The sequence below is a fragment of the Pteronotus mesoamericanus genome, unplaced genomic scaffold (assembly GCF_021234165.1).
Source record: "Pteronotus mesoamericanus isolate MK-2021 breed Mesoamerican mustached bat unplaced genomic scaffold, CSHL_Meso_final scaffold_54, whole genome shotgun sequence".
Lineage (NCBI taxonomy): Eukaryota > Metazoa > Chordata > Mammalia > Chiroptera > Mormoopidae > Pteronotus > Pteronotus mesoamericanus.
In genome coordinates, this window is record NW_026555321.1 from 23,581,768 (window position 1) to 23,597,071 (window position 15,304).

Below are 15,304 nucleotides of genomic sequence, written 5' to 3' on the forward strand. Positions count from 1 at the left end.
ATTTAATATATAAAAAAATTTCTATCAGTAGGTTTAAAATGGAATTCATGATCATTAACATAAAAACCAGTACCTAAAACTGGTTTCCTTTCAATGCATTTCCCCAAAGAGAAAGTATTATACTTATGTTGCCAAATTTGTCCTATTTAATGCACGGTATGAAATAAACCTGTAATCAGTTTATGGTTAACTGAAAGATTTTGTTGGTAATTGAGGGCTATGATATTTCAAAACAATCCATTCACCGCCCCCCACTTTCAAAAATTGATTTCTATGGGAAAACACAACTCTGGTATAGATTTGGAGATTGCTTTGTACTTTGCTATCCACCTCCAGCAAGAATCAGACTCTGACTACACAACCATAAAATACATAAAGATATTTAGAAAGAGCCACTTGACAAATGGAGCATGAAGAGAATCCAGGAGAATTTTTTAAAAATCAAGGCCATAGTTTCAGGTATCATTTAATAGTGATGAAACAAAAACAATGAATTTTTGGTTTAAATGTCCAGAGCTAAATAATTTTAGATAGCAGTGGTGGTGTTCAGAAGATTTAGAGAACAAGGTTTAGGGAAGAGCATCTCTGTTCTCATTTTACGTTAGATGCTGATAATTCAATAAAGAAAAGACCCATATAACCTCTCTCTAGGAGACTGCAAAGGGTAAGTACTAATGTACACTTTCCACGGGTGCCTAACCCGTGGCCCACAGGCTGCATGTGGCCCAGTATGGGTATAAATATGGCCCAACACAAAATTGTAAATTTACCTAAAACATGATGATTTTTTTTGTTTTCGTGTTTGTGTATTTAATGTGTGGCCCAAGACAACTCTTCTTCCTCCAGTGTGACCCAGAGATGCCAAAAGGTTGGACACCCCTGCTAGTTAATACTCTTTTTTCCCAGTGCATCATAATAAAAAATAGTATGGAAAATGTACATTCTGTTTTGTATTAAAGTACTTCCTAACAGAAATACAGTAAAATAGCTGACAAATTTATTTCATGGGAATGGTATTGCCTTGGGCTGTACTTTGACCCTCTTTGGGCTGCGCCCCTTCTCAAGGGTGAGGACTCTGTTGGACCAATGGCATATGCCCACCTGCACCCCTACTTCTATACTGCAGCCCCGGGTCAAGTACTCAGGGGTTCCTTGCCTTAAAAGATCTGATTCTGCTACTAGAGCTCGCACAGGCTTCTTCTGCAGGTCCACTGCATCTCCAGTGTGCATACTCTAGGTCCCAGGTGGTCAAGGAGCAGGTATATGAGGCAGAGATGCCGATAGAGTTTGGACATGTGGGCTAAAGTGTTCATATGCCTGTGTGAGAAGGTTTTCCTAGTGTGGAAAAGAGCTGAAGGTGAGATGAAAAACGGGCAGCTCATATGCTGGATGTCCACGTTCTCGCATAGAATTCTTCGGAGTCAAGAATTCTAATTTGAACCAGGCCTTCCTGATCATTATGTCAGCACACTTGTCAAGATAAAAAAGACATGTAACAGGTTTGTTATCTTGCTTTGTAACTTAAATAGGTATCTATATTCTTGTCCTAAGTCCATTAATGTTAGGGAATAACTTTTATGTTAAGAACTGCAATAAAAAACATTACTCCTTCTTACATGTTCCTCAATGCATTTGAGTTATTTTTATTGAGAGGTCTTAACTAATAATTTCTTACCTGTTCCTTCACTGGAGTATTAACATTAGATAGGCACTGTTGGCAAACAGCCAGAAAAGATTTCACTGTTTTCCTCAATACCAACAAATCCTCCTGTAAGACACATTCAAATTTGCAAGCATGAATTACAGTATCCTAGAAAACTGATCCAGAAAAAAATAATAAATGGAAAATAGCCACACTGCCTTAATGTCAAGGAAATTCATAAAACCAAATTTACTGTTGGGAATGAAACCATATTGTTAATTTCCTAGTTATCCTAATGGAGGGGTAACAAAATTGATAATCCCAAACAGTTCTATTTAGTTATGGAATGCTCAGTATGATGTTCTCCAACAAATTTTCCTTTATACATATGGTTTAAGTAGGCTGATATTAAAATTGTTAGTCTTCCCACAACACATTCTAGATGGTAGGTTGTAAGGTGAGGGAGCACAGCAGCACACTGAAAAAATCAATTAAGCAACAAATCTGTACTGAGTTTCTCCTATAGTCTCAGCATTCTGCAAAATGTCAAGGGAAGACAGTTAACTTTAAGACAATGCCTATGTCCTCAGAGTTAACATCCTAGCAAGAAGTCAGACCAATTAGAAAGTAAGTGTTCAAATTTTTTTGTATTAACTGTAAGCAGGGAGAGATGAGCTGGAAGGGCCTTCATAGGAGGATGGGCTTTAATCTAAGATTGGGTGGGTGAATAGGATTTAAGTAGATGGCTATATAATATTTTATAGGGAATATTTCAAAAGTATAAAAGGAAATCTAAATTTATCAAGTACCTATAATATGTCAGGCACTGGTCTGAAGGTTTACTGCTATATAATTTACTACTTACATCGATTAGAAGTAGTAGTCATTATTAGCAAGGGTTTGAAACCAGGACTGTCTCCTACCACATCTCATATTCTTCTTACTTACTAATGATAAGATTCATGCTGATAATTCAGTATTGTGTTGATATTTAAAATAGTAATGAAAAGTAATTAACTGAGCAAAGACAGATATAGAAATCACTTTTAAAAAACTCTATTAAACTAAAATCCCTTGAGCTAGTTTTTTATACAGATGACAGTACTCAATCCTTTCTTGGACCCTTACATCCTAAATAATGAAACTTAAAAAATTACATATATGTTTCCTTTTGCTAACGTGACTGCAGTACTTGGGAGAAGGAATAGCTCATCTTGTGCAAAGTATTTAAAAAAAAAAAAACACTGCCTTGTAAACCTTGAATATTTCTTGTAGATGAACATCCAATAACTAACATCAATGTTCCTCGACCTTCTTTTATTTCAAAGTTACACAATGCATTAGATAAAATTTATAATGAACAAGGAAACAGGCAGCTGAATTAGAATAAAAAGAGTGCTATGTTGGAAACCCAGAGTCAAAAGTAGTCACAGCAGAGTTTCCAAAGAAGATAACATGTAAGCTGAGTTCTGAACAACTATTAAAAATTATCTAGCTATAGAAAAAAGTGTCCCAGAAGAGGGCACAGAACGTTCAAAAGCTTGGAGGTGCTTTTGAGAGACTGCTAATTTATTGTAGCTGGGGCATAAATAGGGAGTCAAATGGCAAGAGAGAAAGCAGAAGTGGAAAACAGGATCCATTTCCATTTAAATGAAAGACTATTAAAAAATACCATGTTAAATCATTTGGATATTAATCTGATGGCAATGAAGCACCACTGAATAAGATATTTTATCAGAATGCTAAAATTTTGTGCCAAAAAATCATCTTCTAAGCAGAACAGGAGAATGATGTGAAATACAGAGGCTAGTTAATAGTAGATATAATCTGTAGTGGACTTACTATGTACCAAGTACTACTGTATTCTAATGACCATAAATTTAAATCTCACAATCACTCTATAAATTAAGTGGTAATACTCCTATTTTACAGATGAGAAAACTGAAGTTACGAGCATGCAAAGATTCTAAGTGACTGAGTAAGAACTGAAACCTAGGGTTATTCTGACTCGAATGTCCATGTTCTTAATCATTACTCTGTATTTCCTTACATATTAACAAAGGCCATAGGAATAATCTCAAATGAGGGCCTGGAAATAAAATGTTGGCTGTAAAAATGTGAATAGTGTGGATGAAAAAAGAGGTTCTATGAAAAGTAACTTCACAGGGTGATCTAATAATAAATTCCTAACTGGGCAGGTCATGGTGGGTAGTCATGCCCTTGGCATATAACTTCTTTAGTAAAAAGTTAATCTTTGCTTTAAGCAAGCCCTATTTGTTGTTTCTGTGCATCTAGGCTAATATACCTTTGAAATGCCTCTCTTCAGACTCCTTCTAATATGTCACCATACATTCAGAACCCCGTTTCTCAAGTGTGACTGAAATAGGATATGTTTTAAAACAGCTGTAACCAATAAGGACTTGGTTACAAGGACTTATCATGGATATAGTAAGACTCCATAGATTTATGGCTTAGAACCAGCAGTAGACCACCTTGATCGAACATGGTGACTAATTTCACCTTATGGTAACTTTCTGTCTCATCATATGCCCATCGTAACACATTACCATATTAATAACATAGCTGGCGCTGCCATGATCAGAAACGGAAAACCCATGTAAAGACACAAAATGGCCAACAGTGTTCTTCCAAGAAGTCCCCACCCCCTTCCCAGAGAAACTCTGAATACTCCTCTCCCTTACGGAATGCCTTAACTCTCTATTAAATAAATGTCAATAAAAAGTAAATCCCACTAGGGAGGGGTTGCTCTCCCTAAGGAGCAGCCTTCTCTCTGTCCCAGTCCTTCATTAATAAACTCTTTCACTTTAAACTCTATGCTGGTCTTGTGTTTGAATTCTTTCCTGTGTGAAGCCAAGAACCCACAGTGGGTTGCAGACCTTTAGTTCCCCTGACCACTGTAATGCCTGCATCATCTCTACCCTCAAGAGAGCACACATAATCTTAACTATTTTGCAATCCAATCTCTGTCTTGCTTTCTCCCACCTTCATGTAATCCCCGTATGTTCTCTCCTTAATTTCAAATGCATAAAAGAAACTACAAAACTGCTCTCCATAGCATTTGACATCTTGCTCTCTGGCATATGTCATCAGTTTGGCTCAAATAAACTCATAAAAATTCTCTAAAGTTTTTGATGTTTCTTATGTTGACAACAGATTGAAAAGAAATTAAAGCAGGAGAACTGACAGAATTTAGGAACTAATCAGAATAGGGGCTGTTGATGATTACACCAGAATTTCTAGGTAGTTGCTCACTAGATGGATTAACACATAATGAAATGCTAAGGTAACAATTGAATTTTAGAGATGATGATCTGAGACTCCTGTAACATCTCCAGCTGGAGATGTCTAGTAGACAGCTGGATGTATAAGTTCAAAATTCATGAGCAAGAATAGAGATCTGGGAGTCCTTAGCATTTAGACGGCAACATAAACAATGGAAATAGATAAGAATGTTTAAAGAGAATAAGTAGAGAAGGGTGACCAAAGTATCTTGAGAACAATATTAAAAGGTGGATAAGAAAGAAGAGCTTATATAACAGAATGAAATGCTTAGCCTCTCTGATTCCATTTGTTCAAGTCTGCTTAGTTATCATGGCCTCCTGATTAATAGTTTATGCCTAGTCTTGCCTATAAACATGCTAATCATTACAGGAATTCTGCCTGCACTTGAGTTTTTAAAAAAATCCCCTTATCAGAAAGTGCCTCTCCTGAAAAGGGAAGCATGTACAAAAATGACTTTATCAAAGATTTGCAGGAACCTCCTGACTGGACTCACATCAACTAGAGTCCATAGACTAATAAAGAAATTTCATAATCTTCCTCAGATATTTAAGTATCCAGATGTTTGTCAATTGCCTCTTGCTCCTGCTGTTCCTCCTTCCTTTGACATAAAAGAAGATTCAATTCTGTACTTTCTTAAGCTGGTTCTTTAGTACATCAGTCTGCCATCTGTTTAGCTGACTGGCTTTCCGAATCAAGTCACTTTCCTTGCCCTAAGACCCTGTCACTCAACTTACTTGCTGTTGTGTGGTGAGCAGTACAGCTTGGATTCAATTATACTTATGAAGAAATCTAAGAAACGGTCTCAGAAGTAGGAATAAAACCTGAAGAATATGGCAACCCAGAAGTAAGGAGAGAAAACATTTAAAAATAGGTGGAGTAATTTAGAAAAATAATAGGGATTGAAAGTATCCCAAAGATATAACAATGATGAAGCTGTGATTGACATTGGGGACAGTACTTTCAATGGAATTACAAGGGCTGAAGTCAGATTGCAGTGAGTTGAAAGAAAGACAAAGGAGGAGGCAAATCTTTCAAATATGTTTGACTGTAAAGAGTCAGAGAAAAATAGGATGGCTGCTACATAGGTCTTCTGGAACTGCTGAAGGTATTTTTTTCTTTTTTGGTGTTTGTTTACTTTTCCTTTTATTTTTATGCTTCCCCCCCTTTTTTCCTATATATTTATTTAAAAAATTGTTTTCATTTATTTATTTAGTTTGTTGACCTTTTTCATACAAAGATTAAAGAATATTTGCTGGATGAATAACCAAAAGAAAAAGCAAACCATGCTACTAAAAGGGAGCAGAGTTTGCCACCCCAAAAGATGCCACTAGAGATACTGTTTCAGGCTGGTTAACTTTAAGAAAAAACAAATGTGGGAGAGACTCTGAAAACTAAGTAGAAACTGTAAAAGACATTTACATTTGTAAGGGAAATCTCCATTTGTAGGGGTGTTTCCCTTACTGTACTTGGCCTGCTTTCACTATCAATTGAAAAGGCAGGGGCTTACATCTGCAAAACAATCTTATTCTTTACTGTGCTTTGCCTGGTAACATCCCAAAATTGACTGCCCACCCCCAATATCTTTTGGCTTTAGCTAAAGGTGATGGTTTCCACCTTTTTGGTGAGTTACTTAATGTTCCTGGGTTTCTCCTGTGTATGTAGGAAGTTTACATTGTGGATGAAAAAGGGGTTCTATGGAAGGTAACTGCAGAGTGTGTTTGTATCATAAGCTCCGAACTACACAGATCATGGTGGGTAATCCCACTCAGGCATTTTTAGTGAAAGATTTTAAGCAAGCCTTATTTATTGTTCTTGTACATCTAGGTTAACATATCTTTGAAATGACAGAATTAATACCCCTCAATTGGTAATCACCCTCAAGAGAGCATATAATCTTAACACTCCTGTAATGCAATCCCAGCCTGGCTTTCTTTTACCTTCATGTAATCTTAAATTCCGTCTTTCATTTCAATGCATAAAAGAACCTGCAAAAATTATTATTCTTAGAAGCATTAAAGATCCTATCTATCAGCAGCTGTTGTCTGTTTTGGCTCAAACTCTTATAAAACTTCTCTACAGGTGCAGATGTTTCTTATGTCAATATTATTAAACTTTGTTTTTCTCCTGCTAATCTGTCTCTTGTCAATTAGACCAGCCAAAAGAACTTTGAAGGGTATAGAATCATTTTTTCCTCCCCAACACTACTAATTTGCTATGTGGTCTTAAAGAAATTACTTTATATCTCAGAATTACAGATTTTAAAAATCTATGCACAAGAGGGACAAACTAAGTATTCTGTGAGATTCTACGGCATTCTGTGATTCAGCTGAATTGACTCCTAGGCATTTCAATCAGAACAGATTAAGTGCTAGCTCGTATACCTGCTAGTATTTGAATTCAATATTCCCTGTTCCATTTCTAGTACCTAGAATAATGCTTGGCACACGGCAGGTGTTTAATAAATACAGGGTGGGGCAAAAGTAGGTTTACAGTTGAGAGTATGCAAAACATAATTTCCACATGAACTGTAAGCCTACTTTTGCCCCACCCCGTATTTATTGAATGAGATGAAAGTATACAGATGATACCACAAATGTGTAATGTGTTCATTTTATCAAACAATAAATAGAGCTTAAAAAATTGATAGGGGAACTCAAGAGTTAAAGATTTTAGCTTCAGTTATAGTTGATAGGCTTAAGTGATTAATGCATTAGGAAAGATGTTATTCCAGGAACTGGAAGGAGTGACTCTAGAAGGTGGACTAGCAATTCAAACTTTGTGCCCCAGGGGGTTTACAATGGATTAAGATGGTATCTGAGTCATTGTGTGCCAGGGAAGGAACATCCATGACTCAGATAAAGAATTACTGACCACCAGATAAAGAAATACTAGGAAAACCACCAGGACTGCAACTCTTATATGATTAACCTTTTCTCAAACCCCTTACCTACCTTTTCCTTCTCCCTATAAAAAGACAGGTATGAGATGAGATGTTAAGGTGGATTTTAGGGCACATAACCAGCCATCTTCGCAGGTCACCACCATTTGAATAAAGCTCCTATAATGATTCAATCCTGGTCTCTACTAATTGCTTATGGTAATGAGAGCACAAACACTGACTTTTCCGGTTTCAAAATGATGCTAGGAGGTATTAATGCTTCTTTATTCTCTTAAATTTCCTGGTCAGTGCACAAAAAAGAAGACTAGGAAATGAGCTGTCTTTGGAGTTGGAGGTAAAAGATTTTTTTAAAAGGTCAATAATAAAACAAATGTGTCTTATTGAAAATGCTAGAGTGACAGCTGAATTTTAGAGATGATTACTTGCGAACTCACCTGGAGAGTTGTAAGTTAAACATCATAACTAAGTAAGCAGTCTAGTGATGACTAATTAGTAGTATTTTAAAAGAAACTGGAAATGGGAAGAATCAAGGAAACAGAAGCTGGAGGCCTTTTTTAGCAGTAAAGTTTGAACACAATCTAAATATTATTTGAGTTCTCAAGAAAGTTTATTTGGAAAAGAGCCTCTGTAATAAATCTGACTGCAAGTACCCTCACAAGGTGATCTGATCATAAATTCTTAACTGCAGATCATGGTGGGTATGAAAAGGTTTATCTTAGCCTTAAGCAAGCCCTTTACATTGTTCTTGTGCAATCAGGCTAACAAACCTTGGAAATGCCAGAGTAATCCTTTTATTTCAGACCTCTGAAGTGTGACCATCCTCAAGAGAGCCCACAATCTTGTTAACTAGCCTATAAACCCAATCATAGAGATTCTCCTGCCCCATCAGCTTTGCTTTATCCCTCTGCTTCATGTAATCGTTCTTAAATTCTCTCCTTAAGTCCAAACGTATAAACAGAACAGCAAAGCTGTAGTTCCCAGGAGCATTAAAATTTTGTTTCCTTGGCATGTCCTTGGTTTGGTTCAAATAAACTCATAAAAATTCCCTACAGGTTTGGACCTTCTTATTTACAGTTCCATTGAGAGAAATACAAATACCAATAGGTTTAGGTAAATGTGCACAGATACTGTATACTTAACTGAATTAGCTAATCTCATAAAGTAAGACCATTGGAACAGCTGAGAATAGAATTTAGAGTTCTTGTGGATTTCAGAACACTGCTTTTATTCATCCCACAATTTTCAACTTCATTATGCTGACATCTTACTACATTTCATTTTACTTAGATAGTTAGAAGACAAAGCAACCTAAGTTTCCATCAGTAAATGAGGGGATCAAAAAATATGGTACATTTACACAATGGAATACTACACAGCAGAAAGAAAGAAAGAAAGAGCTCCTACCCTTTCGACAGCATTGATGGAAATAGAGAGCATTATGCTAAGGGAAATAAGTCAGGCGGTAAAAGACAAATACCATATATTCTCACCTATTAGTGGAACCTAACCAACAAAACAAAACAAGCAAGCAAAGTATAACCAGAGACATTGAAATAAAGAAATGACAGTAACCAGACGGGCAGGGGCAGGGGGATAACAGGGGAAAGAAGGAGAAGGACTGTCAAGGCATATGTATAAAGGACACATGGACAAAGCCAAAGGGAGGGTGGGACTGAGGGTGGGAGATGGGGGTGGGTGGTGGGAGGAAAGTAGAACTGTGGAAAGCACAACTGTACTTGAATAACCACAAAAAAAAATCTAAATAAATAAATAAATAAATAAATAAATAAATAAATAAGAATTATGATTCCCCAAACTGATTTTGCTCAAGTAAAAGCAGGCGGCCATTACTGGGACATGTGGTAGGAAGTATCTTTAGAAATTTCCAGATGTTAAATCAAATTTTTAAAAGAGGTTCAGGATTTGCTAGCTTCAAACTCTAGTATTAAGATTACAAGTTTCGCCGTGGTTCCTGGCTGGTGTGGCTCAGTTGGTTGAGTGTCATCCTGCAAACTGAAAGGTCCTGGGTTCAATTCAGAGCCAGGGTGTGTATGAAAGGCAACCAATAGAGGTTTCCCTCACATCAATGTTCCTCTCCATCTTTTTCTCCCTCCCTTCCTTTCTAAAATCAATAAACATCTCCTCAGGTGAGGATTAAAAAAAAAAACATTCCAAGTTTCACAGAGTAAGCTTTATTCTAATGCCCTTTGAAAAGTAAGGATGTATGATAATCAAAGAAAGAGAAAATATAAGCAAAAGAAACAAAAAAACTTGTTATATTGCATATATTCTGGAATGGAATACCTTCTCTCCTTTCCTGCTATTATACCCATCAGTTTACAGAAAAAAAAAATTAACTATGCTTAAATTACATTGAATAAATAGCATTTTATATGCAGTATTTCATTTTTTTTTCTGGGCTAGCATTCAATAATAATAAAGTTAACATTTACTGGAACTTACTATCCCAGGCACTAACCTAAGCTTTTCATATATTAACTGAGTCACAGCTACAATGAGTATTGGTATTATTATCACTCTCATTTTACATATGAAGAAATAGGCACAGAGATGTTAAATGCAGGCCTGTGTCTGGGCCTCAAACCGACAGCTAGTAAGTGGAGGAGTGAATTAATCAAAACAGTTTGCTTCCAGAGTCCGTGCTCTTAACCATTTTGCTATAGATTCTTACTATAATGAGAAAATTAATACGTTGAAGAAACAGGCAGCATTATGGAGTTAAGATATTTGGAACTCAAATTTTTAAATATATTTATATATAAACAAAAAAGCAAATCAACTCAACAGATATTAAAAAATAGGAACCTAAGAACAAGGTATGCTGATTATACAGATGGTAATTTTTAGAAACTAGAATGTTTAGCAAGTACCTCTATCATTTTGAACACAATAAAATTTTACATAAATAAATCCCCATTCAATTTAGCATGGCTGAGTTATTATAGGGGTGAAAACTGAAGGTAGAGTGAATAGAAGAGTAAACTACTCCTCTCTCTTAGTACATATAAGCTATATATGAACAAAGTATATGGCATTTCCTTTCAAATGCTTTTTCCTAAATGAAATCAGTATTTTTATCTTCAGAAAGCAGCTTAGCATCGAGTACTTTATCCTAAAGTAGCTATGGAAAGGAATTCAAGTGGGTCTGGTGAAAACATTAAACTAAGATTTAAATTGTATCTTGGCTATGTTACATGTTTTGTACCCGCTTTGCATGTTGCTTCACTAGTTTGGCTTTTTTTTTTTTTTTTTTTTGCTTTCCAGTACATCTAGTGAAACTAGCAAGGAGACAAACCTACTATGCCCAAATGTGAAAAGGCTAAAATAGTTTCAGTTTATCAGTGATCTGTTGGCAAAGATAAAGAAAAATCTGTTTCAAAGAATTAAGATAATATTTACAAAATACATTAGTGAAGAACCTAGCCATCAAAATCTCAGCAATTAAAAGGCCCAAATAAGGCTGACACAGTTATGAGAGTGATCTTATCAGATAAAAGCTATACCATATTAGAAAGAAGTTTTCTCAAAGGCACAAAGGCTCAAAACTTAACTGACTTTAACCTCTTGGGAATAAAAACAGATATTAAAGGCAGATTGCCTCTTAAAAGCCAACTGTCTCAATATGATTACAGTAGTCAGTGAGAAAAGAGAGTTTAACTCCTACACACACACAAATATGGAGAGATTTTAAATAGGTGATTCCTTTCCACTTTGTATCACAATTTTGTGTCTAGAGGAAAACCAAATTTAGCTTTTTGTCCACAGCCATGAAATACCATTAAGATAATACTAGCCAGAAACTGAATCCATGGAAAAATGAGTAGTAAATACATAAAAGTAGTTCAACTTTATCTGACAAATATACATTTTAGAATGGGCAGAAATAAAACAGAATAGGCCCTGGGTGGGTAGCTCAGTTGGTCAGAGCATCATCCTGATAATGCCAGGGTTGTGGGTTCAATCCCTAGTCAGGGCACATGTAACAACCAACCAGTGAATGCATAGGTAAGTGGAGCAACATATTGATGTCTCTCTCTTTCTCAAAAAAAAAAAAAAAAAAAAAAAATCAATAGTAGAAAAACCCAAAACAAACAAACAAAAAAACCCCCGCCTAAAACAGAATAAAGTAGTACAATAAGGAACAAAACCAGGTTAAAGATCTCAGAATATAAAGATAAAGCCTGTTAAGAATTTAGTGATTCATTCTCATTGATATAAAAGGGGCACAAAACCAATCTAGTTACCCTGAATAGGCAAATAGGGTTTTTGACAAAGTTTGGTAAACAAGACCAAGGGGTTACTTTACTAGGCCAGGGACTGGCAAACTTTCTGTGTAAAGGGTCAGACAGTAAATGTTTTTTAGGTTTTATGGGTTTTATAGTCTCTGTCCCAAGTATTTAACTCTGCCATTGTAGTATGAAAGCAGTCCTAAATAGTAGATAAATGAATAGGCATGGCTGTGTTCCATTAAAATCTGATTTACAAAAATAGGCCAATTTGGCCCACAGGCTGTAGTCGGCCCAGTCTATGTTAGGCTCTCAAGTTCTCTGGAGGCATAAACTGTTTTGGACAAAAAGGGGTCACACACTAAACCTGACAAGCTCAGGGGAGGCTTGCATGGCAGGTCTTTACAAACTCAGAGACCAAAGTAACCACAGAGGATGGTCTGAACATAAAAATTCCTAACTGAAAGAGGGTCATGGTGGGTAGTCATGCCCTAGACCTGTAGCTTCCTTGACAAAGGCCCAACTTTACCTTAAGTGAGCCTGTGTACTGTCTTTTTGCATCAAAGATAAGGTACTTTTGAAATGTCTGAGTAATCTTCCCTTTTAGACTCTTCACGGCACAACTGCCTGGCACCAGAGCTCCAAAAAACAGAACCCTTCATTGTTATCTTGTTCCCCACAAAACATCTTTATGTGCTGTTATTAACTACCCTATACTACCAATGTAAAAGAAGTATTTCCCCACTTTGCTTTCTCCTGCCCCCTTAATCTACCACCAACTGATCTGGGTTACAGATGTAACCCTCTGTATGTCTCCTCCTTTTATTCGAATGCATGTATAAAACAAGCAGCAATACTGCCCTTCTCTGGAGCATTTTCTCAATCCACTGAGATTTGCTTCCTGGCACTTGTCAGATTGGCTCAAATAAACTTATAAAAATTCTCTACAGGTTTGGACATTTCTTACATCAACATTGTGTTATGTTTATCTGTACTTAGCACAGTTACTGACACATAACAAGGCTCATTAAATTATTTTTCAGCTCTACTAAGTCATTATTCATATTAAATATGATAAAAACAGATGGCACTAAATTCATTCATTTGGGACACATCAGTGACCAAGAGACAAAATGTCTTTCCATTGTGGTGGGGGAAACCCCATGTAACACCTTTGAAATTGCTTTCTTGTATCAATTCCTGCTATTAGCTTCTCTTTTTGAGGGGTAGGGAGAGTGCGCTACCTTTGTGAATACACAAAAAAATAACTATTGAATATTTAAACCCCAAATGTAATACCTAGTTTTCAATGTTGTTGCTGTTCTTGGCTATTTGAATCTCCACCTGCTGACTCCTGCCATTGCCTCAAAGGCTAATCCACTCAGTTATGATTCAGGAACCCTTAAGCTGCCTACTGTAGTTCCAAATCATCGTCTGATTTCTCTTTCCTGTAGTGTACAAAGATGAAGAAAGATAAAGGAGGAGTCAGAGGGACAGAGGAAAAGTAATGTTAGGATCAAAGTGAAAGACTTGAATTCCCAAATTATTCCAACATACAAATGGAGGACAAAATCTATAATATTGTATCCCAAATCTACACTAGCTCCTGAGCATTTTACATAGTCCTATAGTCTTAGATAATAATAGTTCATTTACTATCAATCCTTGGTTTTGGTACAAGAGAAGATAAGGCTAGGACTGCAATTTAATGACATTAAAACAACAGTCATTGTTTACCAAAACACTTCTTTCAGTTTAATCTTCCCAACAACCCTATCCAGTAGTGAATGTCACACATTAAGCAACTGAAGTTCAGAGGTTAAGTAATGTGTTTATCTTTGTCACAGTGGTAAGAAATGGAATCAAAATTCAAACTCCAAAGACCAAGTTACAACACACACACACACACACACACACACACACACACACACTCTCTCTCTCTCTCTCTCTCTCTCTCTCTCTCTCTCTCTCACTCTCTCTCTCTATTTCTCTCTCTCTCTCTGCTGGAAATATACACTATTCATAAACTGGGGGCTTTTTATATGTATAAATAGGGTCAGCAACAAGAAGTCATTTAACAAACATTACTAATTAATAGAATGGCCACTGGGAGAAACATTTTTTTAGAAAATTTTACTTATTTATTTTTAGATAGAGGGGAAGGGAGGGAGAAAGAGAGAGAAACAGCGATCAGTTGCCTCTCATATGTGCACTGACTGGGAATGGAACCGGCGACCTTTTGGTTTGCAGAATGATGCCCAATTAACTGAGTTACACCGGTCAGGGTGTTAAAGCAACGTTTTTTAAAAAAAAAACCTACTTAGGGAGGAAAATGCATTACTATATCACTGAGGGGATATTGAGTAGAATAAGACAACTATTTCCTTTCTATTCAAATAAATGGCCTGGCAGGGAAATACACTTCTTTTACCATTAAATTTGGTAAAGAAAAATCTCTAATCCTTGTACAAGAAAGCAGGAAGTGTTATGTTTTGTTTAAATTCTTAATGTTGCTTTAGATCTCTGATAAAACACATTTTACTTTATAATAATTGTTATTTAGAATAGATCTCAGTCTTGGCTCATGACTTAAATCATGAAGTACTAAATATCTTAAGAAGTTTGAGTATTTATAAATAAGGTGCTTTAAAGACCACTGAGTAAGTAAAAAGAGCATCCAACTAATCAGGCTAGTGAAACTGAGGCAGCCTTATGTTGTCCTTCAAAGGGTAGGAGGGTATTCCCTGTCAGAAAGCAAGCTCCAAAACTGGAGGCCCAGGATTAGTGTCGTAAACACAGCATGGCATTCTTAATGGCATGCCAAACTAATGACTTGTAAGTTATTTTCTAAGTTGAACACATTTACTTCTGGCTCCTAGAGGCTTAAGAATGTTAGAGTTGGATAACATTTTGGAGAAGTTCATAATTTAGTATAAACTGTGATCTACTTCTGTATTCCAGACTTTTTTTTTTTTTTTAAAGAATATTTTTAGAGCTGAACAAGAAATGAATATAAGACAAGACTTGGCTCTTTTACCCTTAACTGTCCTAAACCAGCCAATCAGGCAGTTGAGGTAGGGCATACACAACCATGAAAGAAAAACGCTGAAGTCATGAAACATTCAAAAGAAAGGCTTAAAACTAACTAGGTAGTTACTGAGGATAGAATTCTCAAGAAATAAAAGATAGGGGAAAAGATCCTTAAAAAAAAAA

At 36.1% G+C, this 15,304-nt stretch overlaps 1 protein-coding gene across 3 annotated transcripts in view; it reads right to left on the minus strand.

Moving 5' to 3' along the window:
• Positions 1-15,304, minus strand: part of STAG1 (STAG1 cohesin complex component) — a 373,948-nt gene that overhangs the window by 26,206 nt on the left and 332,438 nt on the right. For all 3 annotated transcript variants that reach the window (XM_054595514.1, XM_054595513.1, XM_054595512.1), the window contains exon 23: positions 1,676-1,768. In XM_054595514.1, coding sequence (XP_054451489.1) covers positions 1,676-1,768 — 93 coding nt within the window. The remainder of the gene's footprint in view (positions 1-1,675; positions 1,769-15,304) is intronic.